General features: G+C 38.5%; 3 protein-coding genes across 4 annotated transcripts in view; 2 read left to right on the top strand and 1 right to left on the bottom strand.

Moving 5' to 3' along the window:
* Nucleotides 1–562: 562 nt before the first annotated feature.
* On the bottom strand, nt 563–22,417 carry car (vacuolar protein sorting-associated protein 33A). The gene is made up of 14 exons (XM_022840289.2): nt 21,959–22,417; nt 19,726–19,892; nt 19,200–19,330; nt 18,518–18,710; nt 17,158–17,303; nt 16,817–16,950; nt 4,761–4,903; nt 4,387–4,528; nt 4,038–4,195; nt 3,596–3,673; nt 3,087–3,178; nt 2,215–2,377; nt 1,894–2,060; nt 563–1,515 (listed from the first exon to the last, which is right to left on the bottom strand). Exons 1-14 carry the CDS (start codon nt 21,960–21,962, stop codon nt 1,419–1,421), a joined length of 1,815 nt encoding a protein of 604 aa, XP_022696024.1. The 5' UTR covers nt 21,963–22,417; the 3' UTR covers nt 563–1,418.
* Nucleotides 5,651–16,151, top strand: LOC111264402 (twinfilin-2-A). Of its 2 annotated transcripts, XR_002682843.2 has the most exons (7): nt 5,651–6,194; nt 9,332–9,524; nt 9,837–9,926; nt 10,205–10,342; nt 10,520–10,663; nt 11,910–12,469; nt 12,975–16,151. XR_002682843.2 is itself a non-coding variant. In XM_022840290.2 (6 exons), exons 1-6 carry the CDS (start codon nt 6,028–6,030, stop codon nt 12,183–12,185), a joined length of 1,008 nt encoding a protein of 335 aa, XP_022696025.1. In that variant the 5' UTR covers nt 5,651–6,027; the 3' UTR covers nt 12,186–16,151. The 2 variants fall into 2 exon arrangements, 1 of the variants encoding a protein (XP_022696025.1); XM_022840290.2 differs by having other exon boundaries at nt 11,910–16,151.
* Nucleotides 22,418–22,924: 507 nt separating the features above from the next.
* tbc (trabuco) overlaps nt 22,925–26,169 on the top strand; it is a 44,401-nt gene continuing 41,156 nt past the window's right edge. The window contains exons 1-2 of the mRNA XM_022840284.2: nt 22,925–23,856; nt 25,693–25,768. Of these exons, the coding sequence (XP_022696019.1) occupies nt 23,677–23,856; nt 25,693–25,768 (256 nt within the window). The 5' untranslated portion in view covers nt 22,925–23,676. The remainder of the gene's footprint in view (nt 23,857–25,692; nt 25,769–26,169) is intronic.

The following is a 26,169-nucleotide window of genomic DNA, read 5'->3' as shown; positions in this document are numbered from 1 at the left end:
AATGTCGTAGCCCACTGTAACCATACTTTTGCCTCGCTATACACATATATAAAGAGTATATTTATGAAGAAATGTTTGCTATGATGGCTTAGCGTGTAGCTTTAAATAAGTTTATAAGTAAACGCTTATATGAGATACTCAACAATTCAATTTGTACCCGCGCTGATTCCTTTCAAAATTGTTTTTTTTTTCATCTCTGTTATTGGTCTTATTTTGCTGATGTGCTACTTTTATTGTACAAGAAGCTTTCATGATTTTCCGAATTTTACTGCCTGTACGACTTTTTTTGTAAAGTAGCGTAGCTGATACAGGTTCAAGCAAAGGTTTGTGATTCTAATGCCTGTTGAATATAAAACTTGCACTGAAAGATTCAAAAGTAATTTTTGGTAGCTAGAAGCGTGCAAAAGCTGGGCTTTAAATACGTATTAAGGATATCTCCAAGTTCTCAAAATGGGCTGATTCGGCTATAAAAAGATCTCTTCTAAAAAAGTTAAAAATATCTGTTACGTATACATGAGGTGGTTTTTGCCACTAAAAATAACAAAGATAGGAATTTTTCCAATAATGGTAATTTTAAAATACATCTACTTTTTATTTTTCATTTATCTATTCAAAGATAATGTGCACATTATTTATTTCGTATATATATGTATATATTTACATATATATTATACTAGTGGCAGAATAAATATCTGGTATTAATAATCGTACTGATAATAATGAACATTGGTAAGAAATAGGTTTTTAAGTCTGTTTCGCACGGAGGAACGTCTATAACGGCTGGGGATAAGATACAGATATCAAATGTCACATGTTTCTCCATAATTTCCCTATTTATCTAGATTTAGCTTTCATAAATTGGCGCAAAATGTTCGTATCGCATCCCTAAAGTCGACTCTTCGTTACCAGCTTAGTTTTTTACGCCTCTATTGGTTACAGATTTAATTTGGCATGTTACAAAGCTCGATCCGATTTAAGTACCGCTTGTTCTAGTTCAATCATCCACTGACGATGGATGAGCACGCACAGAAAATCACTCAATTATTTAAGGTGGCAATAATACGTGAATGCCAATCTATTTCACGTTAAAGTATCACGGAATATTTTACGAATCACAGCAAACACGAAGCGCTTATTTCTTACCACGTTGACGTGTTGCTTAATTGCTCGAAGGATCGCACCGTGTAGGTTACTTTGTTTTTATCTAGAAATGATTTCACGACGACATCGACTGTTTTTATTATTAGCTTTAATATTACAGTTTATTCATGTGCTTGGGTTGCACATTTAATGAATTTCACATGAACTTTAAAAAAGAAAGCTTCAGCGTTTTTTGAATGGACTCGGTATGTACGTGACAATCTTCGTAAAGCGTGCTTTATATAAGGCCAGTACTAAATCAGGGATAGTTAAGGACACTAACTGAGCAAAGTTTCGATAAGAGTGTTCCCGTTAATAATGGCTGTTGTCAGGACGACAAATTCCATTGAGCAATCATCTTGCTGAGACAACCACCTGGAATAAACCAAAAGCCAATCAAGGAAATATGCCGATTTTTTTGATTGCCTTTTTTCGTTGTCAATATCATATTAATCAGACATCATTAATATGTCTCGTAAAATAGCCATAGGATCGCATACGTGCGCCGGTCATAAGTCAGCGAAATTTGGAATGGGATTCCTACCTATAAGTAACACTTATATCTTCCTTTTTTTTTACTAATTTGAAATAGCACATTGATACGCGTTGCGCTTTATCAGGAATAAACAAAACACATAAGCATTGCATAGCAATGAATACGAAATATGATAGCCGAAATATGGTGAAATAGATGAGCAGTCTGCTGTGGCGAAGTCAGAGCTTTTCTTAAATCATCATGTTGAACTACTGCACCTGAGTGCGGCAATTTCGGCGAATGTGCATCCACCAATGAAAACGACAAGCGCCAGCTTCTTCTCTTCAAGTCCAATTCCGGATTGAAGTGAATCCCGTGAACCTCGCCTCTGAAGCTTAGCTGTAGCAGCCACCTGCAGCTCTTCAATAGTTGCCCCAGGCAAGACCTAGATAATGAGTGTTTAGGATGAGCACTTGCTTAGAATGAACTATAAAAATGCGCTCCGATGAAGTGTGTATTAAAAAGTAACATACAAATATACTGGAGTATCCTACGATGAACGAAGCCATTTATTGTGATCAATTATACATCTAACTAACCTCAAGTACATCGGTAATGGCTCTCCATCCTGGTGTTCCGTAAAACTGTAAGAGGCGGACACTTAGCGGGGCGTACATTTGGTGAACGAAGGTAATGTCGGTTGGTTCTATTTCACCCGCGTTGTCCAAGGTCAATTTGAGCGTTTTTAGCATCATTCCATACCTGGTAAATGTTAGAAACGTGTTAGAACTATCGTCGAACTAGCTCGTTTTGCTGCAGTTAAAATTTCCGTTGAGAGTTACAAATCAATTCGCGAATTAAATACACAATCTAACACACACCTTCAGCATGTCATTCATCATTACTTACGAATGTTTGAATTGAAGAGCTGTAGGAAAGAATTACCAAACATTTCATTAGAGCAGACACGCTGCAGAGCAAAATTTAATTTAATAGTAATAACTGCGATTAAATGCGCCTGTGATTTGAGCATTCAAACTAAAGCGTTTGAACGAAAATTATCTATCATCTATATGTGTCTGTGTAGTGTGTGTTCAGCAAGTTCTTTTGAAAAATGCGCGCGTAATCACTTCGCCTCTTGCAGCCTTCTATTTTTGATGGTTATAACCTGCCAAATCTGCAAAACCATATGCGCTTATAAAAAATATAGAAGAATAACACACTAAAATGGAACACATTATTAACGCATGTCACACTTGAAGGTGGGGTTGTATACGTAATGATAGGTAGACAAGTTTGATGAGCTACATGCCATTGGTGCTCTTTTAATTCCCTAGGAGCATCTCACAATTCTGTAACGTTAGACACGTCTAAACCCTCCAAAACAACATCACATACGGCAGAATGCGTGCTGACGCTTGCAGACCAGTTGGAAGCACGCTCTTATCCAATAAGAATCAAAAATACACACCCCTTCTGCGATCCCTGATAAACACGAAGTAGACCACACGTTTCTAGATTTTTTAACAGGATGAGCTTGTCAACACCGTACTGCTGAATAATCTGCAAAAATAAAATTATCAGCAACGACATCAATTGCGTCGAAAGTTTACTACTGCGAAGGTCCGCACACTAGAAAGAAAACTTGCTGACCACTGAAATTAAATAGCAACAAGTTCCCGTAGTAAACTGTTTCCTTAAACTATTTAGTCGGCCTAACTTTAATAACGATTAGATGGATTCTGTCACTAGAACAATTTCGTGTAACGTACGTGACGTCTTATTTAAAAAAAATGTGACTCCTTCTGTATTATCAAATATAAACACACCCGTACCTCACAAAGGAACTGACAGGCTCAACAAACCTTTAAAGAAAGAAGGCAGCTGCTTGACGCAGTCTTATATATACATGTATATGCGTTTTTCGTTTCAACTATAAAACCTACTATTATACTGTTAGGTTTGCCATAAATTGAATACCTCACGTTTATAGTGCTCGAGCACTTTGGGTCGAAGTCCATTTGTAGTCAATGAGTGCATACAGATGAGACGGATAACCTAATGCAAACAATAAAAAAATTAAAGCTGAATGGATTGCTGAAGCAGCTGCTAGGGAAATTACCTCAACGAAAATCGAGATTATCAACCAACAAGAGCGGCTAATTTTTAGGCCTCACCTTTCTTTTGTAGAACAAAGGTTTCGTTTGACTTAAATCTCGTTATACAGCGAAATGTCCTAGCAGCGGTACCACGATTTCAGACATAGGCATTTCAAGTTAAATGCTACTAGATTTCGGAATTTGCTGAAATCTCGTGGTCCGTCCCGAAATTGCAGAAATGATGTTTGGGTAGAATTAAGCTTTTATTTCAATGAATAATGTTAAAGTAAATTACGTGTCGCAATACAGAAAAACAAGCAGACCTTAATGAGGGGTCCATCATTGACGATGAAGTCTTCAATAAACGAATGTGGCTGGTCGGCTGTAGCATCGCCTCGAAGGAATTCTTGTTCACAGAAAATTGTTTCCGTGAACAACGGCTGCGAAATGTGCTCCTGAACTAATTCTGAAATCGTACAATCTACAAAACAAAGCATATGTGTACATATTTGAGACACATTTATTGCTATTATTATACCATTAATACAAATTATTTTCTAACCCCTCTAAATATTGTGCCAAATGGAGTACAGGTTTATAAACTCAAATATGTTTGACGCTAGCATAAAAGGACGAAAATATGAACTATGATTGGCGCTGTGGGATAATTACGTTTAGACAGGCTCTTTTTTGTTTCGACAATTTTCGGCAGACGGCTGACGAAGTCTCTCAACTCTGGTAACCCTATTGCTTCTTTATGTTCGGCTTCTTCTTTACTCAGCTGTTTTGCTAGACGACTCAGCTTACCGCACACCTGCACAAAATACCAAACGAGATCTGTCACTGCCCATTTTATAGCGGAAACTTGATTCGATTGTATCAGAACCTGTTTTGAACGATAATCATCTTTCTTGTACTATTCTTCATTCCCCAAAGAACAGCTAACGTTGCCAACAGTAAGCTTTCATACATAGGTCAGATATAATCTATAACTTTGAATCTAACAATGATCAGTGTTAATTCGATAAAACTAGACAGATACGAACAGCTGTAAAGCTTATATCTCTGAGTTCAACGAAAAGGTCCTCAGATGAATTAAGAACAAACTTGACTCTTCCGTCGGCGTCTCGATTTGCCAGTTCCTCCTTAAATTTTTGGCCCGGCAAGCTAATTATGTTATTGCGAATTCCTGCAAGAAATTAAACGAAAACAAATGTATGGTAAATTATGCTGTACTAGAAATGAGGGTCGATAAATATTCCTTATCACTATATTTCAACTTTTACGCCCGGTAGGTTAGATTTCCAGCACAAAACAAAGTATGTCTATACGCGGATTCGAGCACACGGATAGAACAACTACAAGCTATCAGAGGGACAGTATTCCTTATCTAAGTGCTAATTTGTCTCGTTTGGTCATATTGTTTGCAAAGTTTGTAATAATAATAATAATAATTGAATTATTATCATCGTGATATGTTTCCATTGCTGCACACAGGTATGAATCCCTAACGAATGTTATCAGTGGTACAGAAAAAAGAATAAAGTATTTCGAAAAATTAATTTTCTTTGCCTTCACATCAGTCTATAATATATATACATTACATATTATTTAATTTCCTCTGTCCTTGATATAGAAATAACATGTGATTGTTATAGTAGGTTCCATTTCATAACCATCGTATACCATAAGTATACAAACTGAACACCATGTCACATTTCCCTTCTGTACGACCATTGATTTCAGATTAAAAAAAAATGGGTTAAGGTAAGGAATCGAAATTTCCATCTCTATCTTGCTTGTCTAGCGTTGTAGTGTCTCTCTCATCTCTTTGTAACTTGCTAGAGCCGCCTGACCGCCCGCTCCTCGAGCGGCTTATTGTTTTATTTCATCCGTAAAATGCATTCATTCACTTAGTCGGTTCTCGCTTGCTTTTTTCTCTCATCTTGCACTGCGGTGTGCCTGTCTCCCAGGCTAAATTCTAGTATAAGGACGCTCTAAATGGAGGGAGTGCTCTAGTATGTGACGACGAATCGCCTATGCCGCTGCCGGTGTATTACAACAACAGTAATCAGCCGTGGTGGACCATTGTTTCAGTGTTAGCCAATTTGCCTGTTCATTGATAGAACATCGACAACGCTGATAAGTGCTATAACGACATCAAGCGCAGGCGGGCAGTAAATTCTCCCTAACGTGACAAAAACAGTGTGGTTGAAAATTGAATTTCGTTGACAGCTAGAGAAATATCAGTGGCAAAAGGAAAGCACTACAGACAAACAAAACAAAAGACGGTAGAGATAGTTTGCCATTGGTATGTCTCATCAAACAGGCATTGTGCCCAATGAGGCGCTGGCCCGTTTCTTTGCTAAAGCCCGAGATTCTCCGAAGTGCCGGGTGTTCAAAGTGGTTATCGAAACTGAACAGCTTGTCCTACGTGATGAGTTACTCATTCAAAACAACTGGGAAGCTGACTTTGCCAAGTAGGTCCACAAGGTTTTCGAGGTGGGAACGGCACACAATGCTGTAGATTGCAAGAAACTGTAGCAGAAAACGACTAGCAATAAGTCAAAGGATTTTATAAGACAACATACAGATAACTCTAGCATAACCTAAAACAAAATTGGTTTGTTTTTTTTAACTTATTGAGCTACTATTGCTGTGCTCGTTAGTGAGTTTTGTTTTGCATCTTTAAAATGTCTGTACAAATTTTAATCAAATCTCAGTTATTAGAAAAATCGGCGCACTTGTATGGGCATCTCCGGTTCATTCCTGGCAAGACTCTTTCTTGTCTTTTCTTACCGGCTTGTTTGTTTGTATTAATTGTTATTTTCTGTTTTCTTTTAAATTGTTTTATTTTGTTATTTGCAGTTAATCGCTCCTGATGTATTAGGTATCTAATAGACTAAAAGCACGTAATAGCCGGCCCATTAGGCTCGTCAAAGCCTAATGGCATCACAATTACTAATTGGTGTTGTTAAATGTAGGAAAGCATTAGTGAAAATTATCTAGTTTATTAAAAAATACAGTTACACTTTATTTGTATATAGACTTAAGGTATTTTTCAAAAATAACCTTATTCGCTTTCGTCGTCAATATTGAGAAATATTTGTAAAGATAGTATGAGACCCGCATTTGGCATGCCACTGTCTTTCCTCTAAGCACACAAATAGTTTACTAATTGGTCACTATCTCATACAATCCAAAGGAAGACATAAAATCGTACACTAGATGCTTGAGGAAGTGAAGAACAGCCTGGGTCGGCCTCGTCTAGACGATTATTGAACGAATAAACTTGTACCTAGCAAAGCAAGATTCGTTGCCTTGGGGTGACGATATGCATAGCTGCGGTTTGCAGAATACCAGCAGACATCAACACTTGCGGACTTAATTTGCGGTACACTTGTGGAGACCACATCGACCGCAATACTGAAATAGGCGTTACTTTAGCGCACCACGGTAAAGACTCTGTTAAGATTGTCGTGGCAATGTTGTTCGTGACTGCTTGATATGGGAGGTGACCGAAATTTGTATTATTCGATTTATGAATTCTTTTAGCCTAATTCGTGTGTCGGTCGCAGAGACGTACACCGCGTTGTTTTTTACATGCATTTTTAATGCTAATAGAGAGTTTGCCTTTTTGAGGTATTCGTGTATATATTATCGAAGAAAATTGATTATCGTATGAAAGAGGAGCCCTGTTTTCTCCTAAAGCAATGCGCGGAACAGCAAAGACACAAAAATGTAACTAATCAACCTAAACAGAACGAAATTGTTGCTTCTATAGCACCCATTGTACTGGTTTTGTTATGGCAGGGACTAGTAATTTGTTTCCTTACATGACTTCCATACTACTGTCTAAAGTCGCAACAGTTGACAACTAAATCAAGACATTAATAGGGCAACCATTTTGTTGAAAGTACGCCGACCGATCAGATTATTTTGGAAGCAACGCCAGTACAATCCAGCGTAACCCCGTCGGATCACCAAGCAGACGGCATGTCCCCGTAACAACTAGCATCAACTGGAATAATACTACTATGCAGCATCACCCAGCAACAAATTTATCGCCATATCAACTGTGACATCGAATCTTTATCCTAGGTTCCATTGTTGTCACTACACATTCTAGATGTCTATGTATATTTGATGAACTTGCAAAAGAATAAAAGTTACTTTTAACTGTTATTCTTTTGCAAGAAATTCTTTTGACAGTCGGCGCATATCAATAGGAACGCTTTAAAATCGTTGCTTAGGAAAATGTCGATCATTACCTATAGCATAGATGTGAACGGCTTCTGCAGCAGAGCCAGAGGGAAACGGACATAACCTGATCATGCATCTGATCAGTACGCCCGTGTATTTGTGTCATACAAGTCCATTGATACAGTATAAAGAATTTTCTTCAACGTGAAAGCTCTAAGGCAAGAAATTAAAGAAAATAGCCAATAGTAAAACAACAGCGGTTGGCAACCGCTGCTGATCAGTCAATCATTTAGCTTTGTTTGTTGGAGCCGCTTCAGTAGCTGCCGCCAATTTCGTTTCTACTCAACATATAACACTTTACACTTTCGATAGCTGTTAAAAAAACCTTGAGTCGATTGCTTTTGTTTGCTTTTAATGTCTGTAATCGTTATCACCGTTGTATGGATAGCTGGTTGTGTTTCAAAGAGGATAGCAGCAAACACAGAATTCTCAACACAGACTGTTTTATTGTTGTGGTCAAATACAACTTATCCACATGTATCACTATGACCAGACGTCAAACAGCTTGAGGAGTCAGTTAGTCCAATATGGCGTTTTATCTGTTAAGTCGTTAAAATCGCCATGTCATCGTTCGTCATTGACGAGTCACAGAACAAAGAAAAACATGAAAAGCAATTAACATACATTTTCAGGTATTATTGATAACCGATACGCCATTGCATTCTCAGATAACCTACATGCACTAAAAATGTAGCCCAATCTTATGTGCAACCTGTTTGAAGATACTGTCCTTTATTATCCATTAGTCATCGTGCTGCGATTCGAATCCGCCGAGATGACTAAAATTTCAAGAATTTGAATGGGTGTGCGATGATACACGTTGGTAAGCTAGAGGTTACAATAGCGTAACAGCAGAACAATAATCTATATATACGTCAGATATAGATCATATTGTTCCGTAAAACAGAATTATGGGTATATAATTAAGAAAAATTGTGTTTTTAATGAGACTGGTGGTAGTTGTACAGCTCGGCGGACTTATTTTGTTTCTAGCGTAACTTCAATTAGATTAATTTGATACGAAACAAAAACGTGTCAACTGCACTCTACTATCTAACAGGGCTGCGACAAGATCTTACAGCGTTGACATAACAGTAGTACTATAGCTCTGTTCTCTTTCAGAATAGAGTCATAGTATCATTCTTAGAGCATCATTTTAACTGTCTACGGACAGCTTTTTACAATGGATTCGATGTACTTTTATAGAACAGTTAAACATTGCAGTTATCTGTTATATGACACTAACTAGCCGACACTGTGTTCTCTTTTTTTGGTCGATTTCTTAATGCACACGTTTGTTTGACATGTAATTTTACGCCAACTCGACGGAACATCGGTGACCTGCTCATGTTAGGTACGTTCCCCAGCTAACGGAGGAACGCCAGCCCTGCTTCTTATTCTTCCGCCTAGATAAACACGGCGAATGGCTTATGATCAGCTTTTCACCTGACGATGCTCCTGTTCGACTCAAGATGTTATACGCTTCGACGAAGGCGACGCTCAAGAAAGCTTTCGCAGTAGATTCAGAGTTTGTCGCCACATCAAAGGTAAAACTTTGTGTTGTAACTTATGCGCTCACTTCCATTCAGTGGTTATTGTTATAACTACGGTATGGTGCATGGGTGCACTTAAGATAATACCCACCACCGACCTGTCTTTCTTCGTACTAATCCAGCCCTTCCACATAATAATAATGGCAGAGTTGTTTGTTCTAGGCACCACGAGGCTCTTCATACGGAGTGTTTTCGTCAGGTTCTAAAAATGACCAAAGTTTATTCTTGTCGTCATCAGGATATATGTTACTTGCTTTATGTATTATGAAAGTATATACGTGATTAGGTGTCGCAATAAATTTGCAGGAAGACGCGACCCTTGCTGGATACGAAGCGCATCTTCGAGCCGAGAACGCTCCTCCCCCAATGACAAACACTGAACGAGAACTCGCCGAGGTGAGTACCACTGCTCGATTGCATGATTTTAAACAATTCTATAAAGCGTACTCAAGTGTGAACGCTTAAAGATCAATTGTAAAAATAATCAAATAAAAAAGCGTTACTTCAGATTTCAATTGGATTAGAAAATTAAGTGGCACCCTGTTTTACGATACGTGTGTATATTTCATTTTCAATATCTTTCTAAGATTATCGATTAATAAACAAATAGTACAACTGAAGAAAATGTTCAGTTTAGGGAGACACTTTGCGCAACTTGCTTTTTTACGTTTCAGGTAAGGCTAAATGAGAGCTTTGCCTCGGTGGGGATCGATGCAAAGCAACAGACGCTCAAGGGACTCGAACTGCCTATCTCTGATGAAGCTATTGACGGGTTCTTCTCACTTAAAGAAGGAAAAATTAACTACCTCCAGGTAGGGAGTAAATTTAGATTGATCGGACGAAAAGACTTGTAAATTTACTTGACTAATACATTGCTAGCATGATTAAATCGAGATAGGTCGACTCTTGTTTCAACGGAGTGATTTTTGCTGAGCATTGTCCCATCGGTAACAACAGGTACAATTATTAAGCCTATCTTTTTTTGTTAGGTGGGTATTGATATTGGCAATGAGCATGTGGTGGTACACGACCGAGGTATGTTGGGCTCTGCGGACGAGCTGACCTCCAGGGTGCCCCAGGGAGAGCCCCGATATCATCTATTTAGCTTTAAACACATCCACGACAACCAACGGGTGAGTAATAAACCCAATACCCATTTTTTACCATTTCGTTGCTGCTCTACCGCGTGTCATAGTCATCGTTATGTGTCGTTGTTTAATAGTTCGTTCAGTTGGTATGGTTCCTTTTAATACTCATCTAGTCAATTAACCAGGCTATCGTATGTGGGCCATCGGTATGGCCAAACACAGATGACATTGCCACACTTCTCCTGTCTATTGAGATGTTGTAAATTGTAGGAAAATTAGCTGTCACTTAATTTCATTCCACACCTATGACGAGGTTTTTGCTAGTGGCTATCACTCGACTTCTGCTTAACAGCAACCCGAGTGCTAGCCAGAATAGGACAAGCATCATGAAAAGGATCCAGTGATATGGTAGCGTCTTTTACTAACCTATCGATCAACCATATTAATACGATGGATGGTATCTTGATGTACAATAATTTGTAAAACGGTAACGCGATATTTAAATGAATAGCATTTAGTAAAAGTGTAAGTAGACGGTTTTAATCGGTCCAGAGTAGCAATATGTGCGTGTTCCTAGCATCTTTATATATACTAAGCGCGAAAACTTATTATGATGCAATTATGATATGCATAGAGAATAGAAGACTATTACCCGTTGCGATCTGCTCGGATAAAAAGGCATCAGTGGAATAGCGCCAACAGTAAAAAGAACATGAAGTACTATGCGACTAGAAAGAACAGCCAGATGAAAGGCCAGGTGTTATGTGGGTATCTTGCGAAGCATTATGAATTACACCAAGTGGCTTGCAGCACTTATACGGCGTTAGTCGTTCCCACTCTTCTGAGATAACAGAGTCAGTTGTTTTTTTCGATTCAGATAAAACCTATAGTTATTATTGGCGATAGATAGATTCACAAAAGGCAACACAAACCAAGTTTGGCTTACGTCTGGCCTAACGAAGGCAGAAACATTCCAAGCAATTTTTCGCTAAGGAACGCACACACCATTGTTCGTTTTAGGTAGTGGGACTTTTATTTACATGGAACGTAATTTAATCCGAGGCTGCATGAGTAGACTTGCTATTACCGCCTATTTATTAATCATGAGATTGTACAGAGCTGCAACTTGACTGCTGTTTGCATATAACATTTTTACAAACTATCTGTCGTTTGTTTTCCGCCACCATGCTAATCCGATAGCAAACAAAAATACTTACGCTAAAAGGTATACTTATTTGGTACGCATGTTCTCTCTTCCTACCTATTTGTTATTGTGTATGAGTTTACTTAGGTTGTGTCAACGTTCTTCATCTACACAATCCCTGCGGGCAATTATCCAGTCAAAGTGAAGATGCTTTACTCGTCTTGCAAGGCCCCTCTCATCAAGGATATCGAAGGGAAAATCGAGATACCGCTAGCGCGGAAGCTCGAACTTGACGATTTGTCCGAACTGAGCGAGCAACGCCTCCTTGATCAGCTGTACCCACGAACCGACGCCAATAAGGGCAAATTCGCCCGTCCAGCGGGTCCCGCAGGACGCCAGGGCGGGCGTCGGCTCGTCAAATAGGAAAGCGCCGGCTGTTGCCACTGCTAGACGCGATCTGCCGCCCACAACAAAAACGAGGAACCCCGTTTGCTTATTCTACTCTTTTTGCAACAACAGAGTTGTAATTATCGTGCCTGTCTCCTACCTAAGACTGCAATCGATGTAAGATCATACGTCAACGCTTGTCTAAACGCATACGAATCCTTCTCGTCCGAATCCACGTTTTGAAATTCTCCGAACATCTGAGAGAAAACAGTTCTATCAAACTAACAGCAGCAACAGCACCTGGTAGGAGATATTGCAAGGTGAGAAGAGTAGAAAAGCGACAGGGTCTGTGGGTACGCGCCGGGTGCACCATTATGTCATCTGGTCTTCCATAATTGATAACAACAGTAACATTAATACTAAGAATGGTACATAATAGTTATAACAAAAACAATAGCAACACATCATGGATACCTCCGGGTGGGACGACAATCTTTAACTTAGTTAAGAAAGAGAAACAATCAGCGGGTCTGTCAGCCTTTTTGTTGGTAAATCAATCAAAATGTTTAGTTTTTTAATCTAAAGTGTTTTCCTATTTGGCCTTGTGTTGGCTCGCGACCACTTGAGCTTAAATTGAGTGTCCATCTGTCATAGCAGATGTAGAAAAAAAAAATATTGACATTCTAGTAAACGATTCGGAACACGGTCGGTCAGGCTGATTAATTTACTGAAGCGAAGCAAGGTTTAGGTAAAACTAGAAGAAGAGCACAGATTTAACTATTAGTTATAGATGAACATATCCATTGATTCGGTTTGAATTTACAGAATTGATTCAGAAAGGCTTGTTAGCAGAGCTTCATAGGAATCTGGTATGTACACATGTTGCATAGTCCGTGGACAAGGTGAATAACTTATGACACGGCATACAAGAGGATACAATACGATACAGTGCTAGGCATTTTTTAGCTTTTTGTTTATTCTTGTATCCAAAATTAAAAGCGAAAAGATTGCTAAAAATGGAAATAGGGCGGTGATACGCAAACTCGATACCACTCGATTCGTTTTGATATAAACATAAAAATATGATCCTATATATATAACTATATTTATATAATTTATTATGGATAGATAACGGAAAATGGTTACTTGCGTTATAATATTATTGTAATAATTATTATAAAATTTCACTATATAGATGCATATATTCAAGGTTGCTGTACATACAGTAAATGGGAGCGTAATTAACGTATAAGATTATACCAGTGTAGGCTCTTCGTGGTGAATTCAGTTTGCTATACAAAGCGATAATACTTGAATATAGCCGTTTTTTTTTTTTAAATATTTTTGTTTGATAACAGTAATTAAAGGATGTGGAGTTCGAACATTCAAAAAATGGAGGTCTACTCGTGGGGACCATAATGTTGTGTCGTCAGTAGAGGATGTCGTTCGGTAAAAAAGCCTTTTATCTAGCAAAAAATAGGAACATCTTTGAAAACATTAAGCATATAAATGACCCCAACAAGCAAATGTTACTATATTACAAGCAAGTATTACTATATTATCTTTTTTTTTTTTTAAATATCAACTTCAGTAACTTCGCGGAGCAGCGAAAGAAACTATAATATCGAATTCATTATTATACTGATGCTTGATGTGTTTACATATGTTTTTGTCTGAAGACAAGAGAGCAATCATATGATTTGGTATGTTATGGTTTCCTTGTGTTCACCGCCCTCTTAACTAGTCTTTTATAACAATGTGTAACGATCGACGGTTATTAATCACTTTTTTTATTAACCAACCAAGTATTGCATTTTCGAAGCTGCTTATGTCGTCCTGCCCGCAAGTAGCAAGAATAAAGCTGGTGTCCCTCAACACTGCACATCATTCACATACAAAGTGATGAAGTACAGACGCAATTGGTTAAAAAAAAGAAATACAGGAACACTCAGCAGACTAATTAAGTCTAATTACTATATCATTTACTTTGCTTTACCTCTGTGTGCTCACGCAATTCCACCTACTAAATAGTGTCCGATGCAAATTCTTCAGCTTTCAGTTTTTTTCTTTTTATGTTTACATTCAATTTAGGCAAGGTTCGTATATACTCTGCTGAGAAAAAGATAGCTAGCGTCTTACATCAAACGACCCTGATTGTTTCGGACTTAAGTCCGACATTCTCGTTAGGCTTTCCATCAAATAGCAAGAGACGATATGAGTCTATGTTTGGATTCGAATCTAGGCCACCACGTGTCCCCTAAGATTAGCATGCAAATACTGTACCTATCACGGGGACAACAAGAAAGCCAGAAAGAATTACAAATGTTTGCAACATTTACCTTTTAAATACAATAATACTGAGACCATATCTCACGTTTTTGGTGTCACACTTGGCGTCTCTATCAAATGCACTTTGACTGCCTGTTCGGCATTCATTAGCCTATATCTGCATAAGTTTGTTCTATATTTCCATAGAATCATTGCGTCATATATTTGAAGACCTTGACATGAGAAAAAATATTGCATGAAAATGTAGTGAACTGAAAAGCAATTTGGTTTCCCGTTCATGTTTACTATATACCGCACCCGGTATCGCCTCTAGGCCTTATCTGTACTTTTTTAGATGCACAGAACACTCTTCGTCGGCATTTCCAGTGGCACAGCCTTCCTCCAATAACTTACACACCAACAAAATTCTGCTGTCGTAATTTCATTACGATAGTAGACAGCAGCGTAACGTTTCACAGACTGATTATTTTTGACAAACAATACAAACCACCTGCGTCTATATAATGCCGTAGGCAAAGCCTATACTAATGTCTATAATACATCTACTTATGTAATAGGGAGCAACCCGACACAATGTGATCTTCGCTAATACAAAAAGTAACTATGAACAATAAATAAGTATATATCGATAACAACAACATATTGTTGTCTGTCTGGTCTTAATAGGAACGCACCGACGTTGTTTTTTTTTTTTTTGAAGAACGTTCAAACATAATCAATGAAACGTCGTTCCAAAGACCAGCTTTGTCTGCTCACTTTTACTATAATTAGCAACGCATTTTAAGTTATAGTAAATGGTAATTGCAGAACAGAAACTAAGAAATATCAATGATACAAGTAATGAAAAACCAACAGTAGAGATTGATTGTAATACGGATGAACAGGCGACACCGTTCCGTCGCCCAAATACACATATACCTAACTATATGTTACAGGCACAGATATCACCAACTGATGCGAAAAACAGCAAAAAATAATGTTCGACTTTAGTTCTGCATACTGAATGAGCTGCAATTGTTACGGCTACCACTTACATATTATACAAGTATTTTGTGTACTTTCTTATATCATGTTCTTTTCTTTAGTGAAGGTGAAGTAAATTAAGAGTGAAAGTGATACGCCACAACACAGCGATATTGCTCAGCGCAAAGCGCCGATTATTTAGATGTTATCATCATCATCTAGAATATTCTACTTATGATGATTAGTGTGAATTATAATATATGAATAATTATATGTTAAAAATTTTGCTATGCATAGGATTTATGTATGAACACAGTAAAAAATGGGCAAATACGAATTATGTATGTGCAGAGTGGCTACGGAACCAAACTAGTACAGAATTTGAAGTGAGAGAGTGCAAATGTTAAAATCGTCATTCAAAATTAAAAGTGAGATGATAAGGAGTCCCCAAGTCAATCGCGGCGGCGTTAATTATCAAAATTATGGCCGATTATTTCAATTTTTAGAAGTAAAAACTATTAAAAGTAAAAAGAAAAATCGAACATCCGAAGAGAATGGCGATTTGTAGGGGATGTCATGAGAACCGACGCAATCACTGCCTCAATTAGTGACGACAAATTAATCAACTGTACGCTAAGTCATGTCTCATAGAAAGGTGAATGGAAAGGAAACGTCATTAAATAAAAAAGATGCTTCCTTATGATGATAAAATATATTAATAAATAAAACATCATTTGAAATCCTCTTTCATTGGCGCTTGTCGTTGCATTTTTGTTTAGGTAAAATGCATCGCTATAATTCGTGGCAGGTTTAACGAATGAAGACGTTTCATCCGAAAAGATCGCTGCGTTTGTAACAGTTACATTCGATCAAGCTCATTCATAGCCATATCGTACATTGACTAATAACTGCACATACATTACAGATGTTGTTTTTAATTTTCGACTTCACCGTTCATTTATGTGTACCATAAATTCATACACACTACTTGTTCATCAATAAAATCAACCATGCAAATATCTAAAATGTATAACCTGTGCAAATATAAATAAAATCAAATAAAAAGCCGTGCAAATATATAAAGGCCAGGAAATTGAGTTTCCTCAACATTAGGGCAGGTACTAAGGTAATCGCTTGTAAAGACGACAGTGAAAAAATATAACAAAAAAAGCAAGGAAAACAAATAATTTTCTTTAACTCAGTTGAAAGCTCTGATCATATCAAACCATTAAATACAGTGCTGCAGAAGACATGTTTGAAAGAAAAGGCATTAAGAAGAAATCTAGCATATTTCTGTAGCCACGACGTGAGTCACTTTTATGTCAATAATTACATCAAACTACGTTTCATACCTGCTGGTTTTCACTACATTTTTGGATGTCCAATAAAATAAAGGTTGTTATTTATGAACTCACCATATATCTCATCAAGAAGTCCTTCGTATGTAAGTTGAGTTGCCAGTGGACTGAGAAGGTCGACGGAGCGATCGAAAAGGAACAGTGTGTCAATCTGCGACACCGCCGGACTTTCTTTTCCCGATAGCTCCTTCCTGTAGCAGATAAAGTAGACACGTATGTTAAAGCGATCTGTTACTGCTCGGTTTTTACAACTACCAAACAGATTCTTAAGAGTTAAATAAAGAGGCTTAAAAGCACAGGGAATGCTTATAAGTCAACAGTCCTGGGACAAAGGGAAGAAAGAATACACATTGCATGTCACTGTAACCTAATCAATACTAAATAAGGTGCGTACTCACCTGAGCCGTAGCATAAGCTGGAACACTCGCTGAGCTAAAGGTCCTTTACCCCTCACGTTGGGTACCACGCCAAAAAGACTTTGTAGCATCCCAACAGCGCGGGCAACTGCCAACAATTGCCGATGGTCATTATCTATGATGCACTCCTGCATTTCCAAAAGAATATTCTGGGATAATTCGCTGGCCAGTAATAATTAATAAATTTAAAAATTTATTTATTACGGATGTTGTTGAAATATTGAAATTTAACACCTGAATTAAACACCTAGAACGCTTTTATTCATTTGTGTTATGGTGATTCTTTAGGGTCCGATTTTGCTGTTTTTGCCGGTTGATAAAATTGGTGAAAATAATTAAAATAAGTGAACAAGCTTTTTGGAAGGTTTCAGACTTTTATCGTGCTATTTATTTTGATTTTCGTTGTTTAAGAAGCTCTTTCTACACTTACTTCTGTATGAGTTCTTTATTTCATTTTTTTTCATATTCTTCATCATTATTTCATTTTTAAAATCAGTCATAACTTTAGACGCTCGCAAACCAGACTCTGTTGTTTTGTAATATATCATAGCTAACTTAGGGGCAAACGACATAAGATCCATTAAACGCTGTATTTCTTGACCTCTGTTTTCAACAAATTTAAGGTCTTTAACGAGCTGCATCTTCAGTTGTATACTTAATTTAATCACCTAATAGTCAGAGAAAACTATTTTAACAGCATGTTATATCGTAATGAAAACCGAAAAAATTTCGGAATGGTGTAAGTTATTCAATCATGGGTGCTAAGTTAAGCCAGACACTAAATTTGTGGGGAAAATGAAAGGTAACTCTTAAATAATGTTTATTTTGATAGAAGCTCGGCCAACTCTAGCCCTGGAGTCTTACATAAAACAAAAAAATGTATGCTATGAGGCACTTATGTGTAGACTATACGTGCCAAAAGTCAGAAAATGACCCATGATAAACGACTCGACGGTAGCTGAAATACTGGCTTTAGTTTAGATCCTCTCAACACATCCCACCTTTTTGTATCAAAAATGAAAATTGTATCAAAAAAACACCTGATTTGCAACACAAGACGAAAAATATGTTAGATTTTACAGTTAATATGAATTTATTAACTGTATTGGGAATGAGTTTTTGTTCCTTAAACTGGGCATCTGCATCTTTTCATTAACTCGTATTTTACTTCGAAAAAACAGACTGTAAAATCGTCCCTAAATTGATAACCACTTGTGAAAGCGAATAGCAAAAAAACAAAATGTTCTATATGTTACGTACACATAATACCTCATAAGGTTTTCCTTCCAAAAAAAAATATATATGCACATAAAAATACTTTGATTCGATATTTTTTACTCACTCGAAACAAATTTTCAAGGCCCATTGACATCAGATCCGAGTCCAAGGGAAACACCTCGACGAGTAACTGGTGAATTTGTATCGAGCCTAGGACACCGTATTGCTCCAGACGTTGCCGGCAGAGATATGAATCTCGGGGTACAAATATAATGTGGAAAGAGATGTCAGATGATGAACTGCAACCCCGATGTGTCCTATAGTAAAAGAATAGGTGAAATCATGGAGTATATCAGATGCATTCTGAAGAGTATGCTTTTGAATTATTGCTGAAAATATTCACATTGTTCGAAAAGGCTTTTTATCATAGCCAAGACTCATGTTATTCTTAGTAATAAGAGCAAAGCTGAGTAGAAGTAGGCAAATTTTTGCGAAATAAAAATACACGCATAACATTTTGAATGAGAATAACGGCTTCAAATATAAATAAAGGTTTAAGAAATTCGTTGATTCATATAACTATCCACCTAATATATTCCCAGATTCACTTGTTGTACTCGTCACTGAAAATGAGTGTGAAAAGAACTGTAACTAAATGTTTGCCAGTTTTTTTGCTTTAAAATCAATATCTGCATCTATCGATGTGTCAACTGTTTTATTTGACTTTACAAAAATCGCTTTTTTTTTGGACTGTTGTTTACAACTTTTTCCCCTGCTGACCTTTATACCGAAAGCTGGATATATACCGTTTTACGCAATCAGCGATCACGTCCATGTGGCGCAGCTGGGGTCTAATCAGGAAGATGATATTTCGCGCCTGTGTTGTCAAATTCATCCCGGGGATCACTGATCGGATCGTTTGGTTCACACCCTTCATCTAAAACCAATTGTGAGAACATAAATGTCTCAACGCTCAATGCATATTGATATTAATTTGGAAAGCAGATAGTTCTCACCGGGTAGCTTATAGAATAATAAACTTTCGTTGAAGAACTCTTATTATGATATTTGTCCTGCTTCTCTAAGAAAAATGTACACATTTCACAAATCTACATACAAAGTAGCTTCAGTTTGCTGTTAGCTGAATTGGACACTGCTCTAGTAGAGTAAGAACTACACAACTGATTATGTATCCAAGTGACACCACGTCTAACCGGTAATCAGACCGGCTGATAACCTTAATAATAATCGATTTAGCTCGTTTTCTGTATAATCATATACCATTTGATTTTTACGCCTGCTTTTAGTGCATTTCGTCGGCAAGACACGAACCTTGAGTACTTGCATTTCGACTATTGTGGAGGACGGTCCCGTCAGTTCATCGTCTCGAACTAGGCATTTCGACCCTTCAATTGAGTCTAAGATCGAAAGCATGTCCCTCAGGTAACTCTCGCGGATTTGGCCGAGGTTGAGTCGTCCGCTCAAGTGAGTACTAGTAGCTAAGAAGATAAATGAAAAAAGACAGATCTCATATTTGTTTGTGAACCTTGCGTTCTTAAGAATTGTAATTGTACTGTTGTGTTGTTATAACACCACTCACAACGCAACATTGACAAACTGAAACACTTGCGATGATTGATACTCATGAAGCGATCTGAGGTCGTAAAAGTGTTTTTATTTAGAGCATAATATCTAATATCCATGGTTTTCGCTAAAATAGCTATCCTTGGCCTCTTACAGGCAGGGACTTAGCTCAAAAGCCACAGAACAGGTAGTGTTTATGAAAACATTTACTTGACTTTCAGTATAAAGATATATACCTTAACTATTATAACAGTGATGAAAAATTGTTCTGTATATAATTCTGTATATATAAAATCTGTTCTTCATATATATAATATGAAGTATTAAATGCTTCCAGTGTGACATCCGGTACTTGATTCGGTAGGCATTGTTTCAGACATTTAATAGTGGAATAAACGGTTCATTACGATCACACAATTTTGTGCAAACATGCTTTCAAATATGTTCCATGAGCTCGCTATTTAGGAACCAGATTACAACAATGTTAAGATAGTGATTTAGCCATTGGCGACATAACACTTAAAGACACGCGGCTCCCGTACTGCCTCCTTTTCGTGTGCAACCAAGTTAATGAAATTGTACTGTTGTGATGAACACAGTATTGGCCGACACAGATTACACATATTAACTAGACCCGCTGGTTCCAGCCCTATACACTATCCATAGAATTCAACCTATGCTGATGAAAACTGAATAAGTAGGACAAATAATTGTTTTTTTTTCAGTTAATGAGTTTATTTTTTTCACTTCAAGTACCTCCATAATAAATTTACAAAAGTCGTAAGTGCAGTTCACCACAATAAGCGCTATAAACAATTGCAGTCTCAAGCGGACAACTAACACTGGTATCCTCAGGTGATCGACAAAGGGTTTTTCGAAATCTAAAATAATGGCCATTCTTTTTAAAAGCTGAAGTGCCAAGATTTAATTGACTTTGGAACTATAACTGTTAATCTGATGAAAGTGTGAACCTTAGTAACTGTTTAAATGTGTGTCGTGGCGGTGGACCCGAGTGGTGGGCAAGAGACGGTGTGTCAAAGTTTGTTTGGGAGAACTGATACGTGAATTTTAGGTATGTGTTCCGATATTTGATGTATTTTTACTCACTTTTTCGCAATATACTCGTTAACTCATTTGGAATGAAAAAATTAATGTCACTGGTGTTGGAAGTTTCAATGAAAAGCGATTTGTAGGCGGTAGACATGAGGGTGCTTTTGCGATGTCAAAGATCGGTTAATACTAAGGAAGCTTGGACATATTCGCCAAGATGCAACTCTGGCTCAGCGACTGTTGATGCGCTTGCAGCTTTGTTCGGGTTTCTATATCTACGACCATAATTAGGAATCACGTTACGAACGTACCGGGCTATCTAAGGCTACATAGTTTGTAGATAATTTTTCCTAGTCCAAAAATTATTGTTATAAAGGTGGTTCAAGATGTAAACTAATTGTGGTTATCTACTAAGTTGACTACTTGTATTGGATTCTTTGCACTTATTGCGTCATAGATAAGACAATGTCAGTGCTAAATTGAGAGAAAACTCGAGCCACCATTTTTGTAAGTTTGTTTAATTTAGGCTGTCAAAAAGACATGTTTCGGCATCTGGTAAGCTTATTTAAAAATATTATTGCATGAGAATGTTACTTTTGATTAGTCAAACTTCTTTCTGCTTAAACAAATTTAATAGTCTATTTGCACAGAACTTAACACTGATAGGGAATAGGGTATGCTAATTTACTTTACACTCAACTGCATAACATTAATATATTTTATATTTATTTTCATTCTAAACTTTCAATATTCTGGGCTTCCTGTTCACAGAAAAATCGGATGAAGTATGTCCCGGGGGCGTGAATTACAGAATGGCGCGATACAGACTCCCTAGTAATGAACAAACAGATTTGTTAGCCATTGAATTTCGCAGAATAGTTTATGGGAAACCAACTTGCCACTTTTTTGGCACCCACGGCGTTCAACTTACTCATTATGCGCTTGTAGACGTCGGCGAGCCTTTTCTCAAAGAGAGCAACTTAAGCAGACCTAACACAGGGTAAATACGCACGTACTGAAGTAAAAACTCGGTCATAGATGTCCAGCTCATTAATCTATAGAGAAGTTTCTGCCACCACCAAAAAGCAGATTACTGTGGACTTCCACACTCAGGTCATAACCAGTCACTTAGATCAACTTGAAACCAAATCGAATCCGTTTGGAAGGCCCTGTAAAACTCCACTGTGTCTGTGTTTCACATTCCTTCCGATAACTTCCTCGCACTACAAACACGACTTTGATTCAGACTCTAACACGTTTTCTCTTAGCGCTTAATTCGATCTACTTTCTGTTGCTAATTAACGCTAGGTTAACAGAATGATACGGCACTGAACGATGCATGAAACGCCGACCAATCCCGACCAGCTGATCGACGTCGACCGCGTTTTTGTTAGTAAACAGTGAGCCGTCATGGGGCGCGAGTGCGGCGGCGTGATACAGCGCGGGCCCCCCTGAATGTAGAGAAAGGGAAGGAGAGAAACAGAAAGCGAGTGTGGATCTTTGTTGAGTTGACCGTGTGACCGTAGTTGGCTCTGATATTTCCTCTGGTCTGTTTACAGAGCAGAGAGCTTACATGCCCCTGTGACGGGGCTTGCACCGACACACCCACCATCTAGACTGGGTTAGAAGCAGCAGCAGTAGCAGCAACACATTGTAGTGTTAGTTTCGGTGATCGAGGTAGTCGCTCGTTTCTCATGACTATTTAAAGAGGTTTGCCATTTGCTGCCATTATGTGCAGTCCATACGCTTAAGTTGTACGCAACGAAACTTTAATCTAGGTGTTACCACGCGAAGCCAGTGGTAACTTGGTAGTTAACGGTGCGCTGCTCAACGCAAGGGCATCGCTGTCACGAAAGTCGATCGAGATCCGTTGACGGATCTAGTTGACGTCAGAGGTGCAGCCATCGGGAGTTGGTTAGTCACTATATACTGGACTACTACCACAGAGTTTGGTGGTCGGGTGTCTGGTGGTTACAGGAGAAAGACGGCAGAGCTCTCAGCTGCTGCTGTGACTTCCTGCTATTCGCTCCAATCGTGGCTGGTGATACTGTGCGTGCTGCAGCTGTTGTTGGTGATGCCGTTGAAGCTGTGATAGTGGCCGTGGTACTTGCAAAGTGTAGTGACGGCTCCAGCCGAGTAAGAGAGGAGGTTTGCACGCTTACTTATCTGTCGAAGTAACCAGAGACTTTGAATGATGCTAGATTAATGATCAGAGTCCAGTTGTCCGGGCTGGTTGTCAACTGATGGTAGACTCGTGACGATTATGCTTTGCTCTTTTGTTGTCGTGGTTGTCCAGTCGTTACTAACAGTTGGTGATTGACCGTTGCTACCAGTTGCCAGCAGTTCCCTGCAGTGTGATAGGCGGAGAACGAGTGAGAGTGGATTTAATGAAGCAGGGGGAATAAGTAAGAAGTAACGGTGTGGTCCGCTTTTGTCTATTAGCTGATCAGCTAATAGTTGATTTTGTCACTGTTTGTTCCCTGTCTATTGTTGCCCCTGTTGTGTGCTTGTCCGAACGAGGCGCGCGTATTCCAACGAAACCGGCAACAACGACAACGGCAACAGCATCTCACGCACGACACGGCAAGGCAGGCTAGACACAAACGGCGTGTTAGTGGCGGCAAACACCATAAAGCAGAGACCGACTGAATGGATACCGAGGAGGTAGCAGCACCAGCTCCATCTCAACCCATCGTGGCTCGGAACCGTCTCATCGGAGTATTCCGAAATAAGTCAGAGACGAATGACGGCGCCGGACCGCCTAAAGAAACTCACGCTTTTGAGCAAGTCGAGGTGTCTGATCGACTATTGAAGACTGTTAAAAAAGAGGTAAGAACAAAGAATAGCTTCATGATAGAGTAGAGTTTAAATATAAGAGAACGCGTTATAAGAATCTGGCGCATGGCAGCGGCAAGAGTATTAAATACATGCAACTTAGCGAAACACGTTATCAATGGAATGAAACCTCGTATAATAATCATAATATCACTCGACACCATTATTTTGTTCACCAGCTTTGCCGTAGTAGTATTGTTTAAATGCATGATGACAGTAAACGTGTATAAGATAAGGATGATTTCTGATAGTAGATACTATAAGTTCCATTACATCTAGGGGTGTAAGCGTCCCGCCCGACAGGGGCCCGAAAATCAACAGATCGGAATAGTGGAAGGGAGAGAAAAGAGAGGGTAGGTAAAATCAGGTAGGTAGAATGATGGCAGGGAGTGCTATGGGCTATTGTATAAAATAAGTAGTGCAATATTTTATGACAGGATCAAATGGGCTGTGGAAGTTTTTATGGTTGCAATTTTTCTTTCTGACGCGTCTGCTTACAAACATATGTTAGAGTGCAATAGGATTCAGTTAGACTCGTTTGTCCTAACTGATACCTAAATGACTAAATGATGATACTTCAATGAAAACGATACTAATAAAAATCGATGTGAAGCAAAAGCCTATCTCATGTACATATTCCCCCCCCCCCCCCCGCCACACAAACTCGAAAAGTTCTTGTTTTCATTTCTTCTGTGCTACATTTGATGTCTGAGTATATTTCCTAAGCCGAGCACATCTTTTTCCTCTCCGATCTATACGTCTATAGGAAATAGAGGCACAGTGCTATTGACGCACAGCTGTCAACGGAGGTAGTCCTTCAGCAGCTACTAGGCAAAGCATTAGACTACACCTACATTCCTGGCCTGACCTATCGTTTTTTCATTTTTTATATACAAGGGATTAATCTATCCGTACTGTATACAAAATGAATAATATGTCACTTGGTGGCCCGCTTGCTTATTTGAAAGAGTAAGAAAAAATTATGATAAGATATAATTGTGGGGAAGGCACTAGCGCAAAAATTGACGTAATTGGAATTCCTGTACTGACAGTATAGGCCAGCGTCGGCTTCGCCACTATCACTGGCTGATCTTTTCCGCTGTGAAAGGTCAACAAAAACCTGGGCGGTCATTGACCGAGATGACTGACCAAATAAGATGCCTTTCTATAACAAATTGAAAAACTCCGTAGATGAATTCACTTTAAAGTAGAACTATGTTTATGTTTGCATTAATGTGCTTGATCCCCTATATCTCTGCGCAGCCAATAAAACAGCTTGCGGCGTTATATGGCTAATATAATGGGAGGGCTAAGGCCCAATCTCGATGGCTGCAACAAGTGGTCGGTACTCGCGTGTGTGGGACGAGGTGGGCCTGTATGTATGCAGGATTGTGCCTTTGGATTTCCTTTCTTTGAGCCTAATATGCTGCGAGAGACTGCTCAGTAACAGGAGTTCATGCACGTAAAAGGATTGTGTTGAGGAGCACGAGGTCCGAGAGTCAAGGGCGGTTTAATGGTAGAGGCAAGAGGACGCTAAAGGGCTATGTCCTTACTGATTAAATCTCTCGTGACCGTTGTTCCAGAGGGCTAGAGGATTACCAAATATAATTAGCATAAATAGCGGAGCAAACTGAAAGGGAGTAGGAGCTACAAAGCTCCGCTGAGCGGTAATTGAAGACAATGATTTCGCAACGAAAAAGCTTGATTCTGCTCACTACAAATCAAGGAATAAGGTCAAAAGTAACGAGTGGTGATAGGCGATATTGCTACACGTTGAATTGCTAGTGGCGATGGTTAAAAACCAAAATACTGCGGAAAACTTGTTTTCAGGTAAAGCAAATTATGGAAGAGGCCGTTACACGCAAATTCGTCCACGAGGAAAGCAGTACCATAACTTCGCTGTGTGGTAAGTAAAAATAGTACTATTATCAAAATAAACAGTGGTCATTTTTTATTATTCACAGCAATTAATCGCTTAAACACAAAACTTTTTTACTGGTTTATTAGGTTTGCTTCTGTTACATATTCAGTGTTTTGCTTTTTGCTTCCTATAAAATGACGAGTGCGTGGAAGAGAGGTACGTACAGGCCTACGTACTTTTTAACATCCTTCTATCCTACTCAGGAGACTGGAATGAAATCTATTCCAGGAAAAAAAGATATATATATACCTCCGCAGCCCAAACCATTTATTGGCTCATGGTTGGATCTTGAACAAAGATACGAAAATGTCTAAATCTCTTGGCAATGTTGTTGACCCCCTCGATTTAATTGCAACTTATGGGGCTGACGCTTTACGTTTTTACAT

This window comes from Varroa jacobsoni, unplaced genomic scaffold, assembly GCF_002532875.2.
Source record: "Varroa jacobsoni isolate VJ856 unplaced genomic scaffold, vjacob_1.0 scaffold_855, whole genome shotgun sequence".
NCBI lineage: Eukaryota > Metazoa > Arthropoda > Arachnida > Mesostigmata > Varroidae > Varroa > Varroa jacobsoni.
Note: the sequence above shows the minus strand (reverse complement) of the source record. Positions and strands in the feature narration are given on the sequence as shown.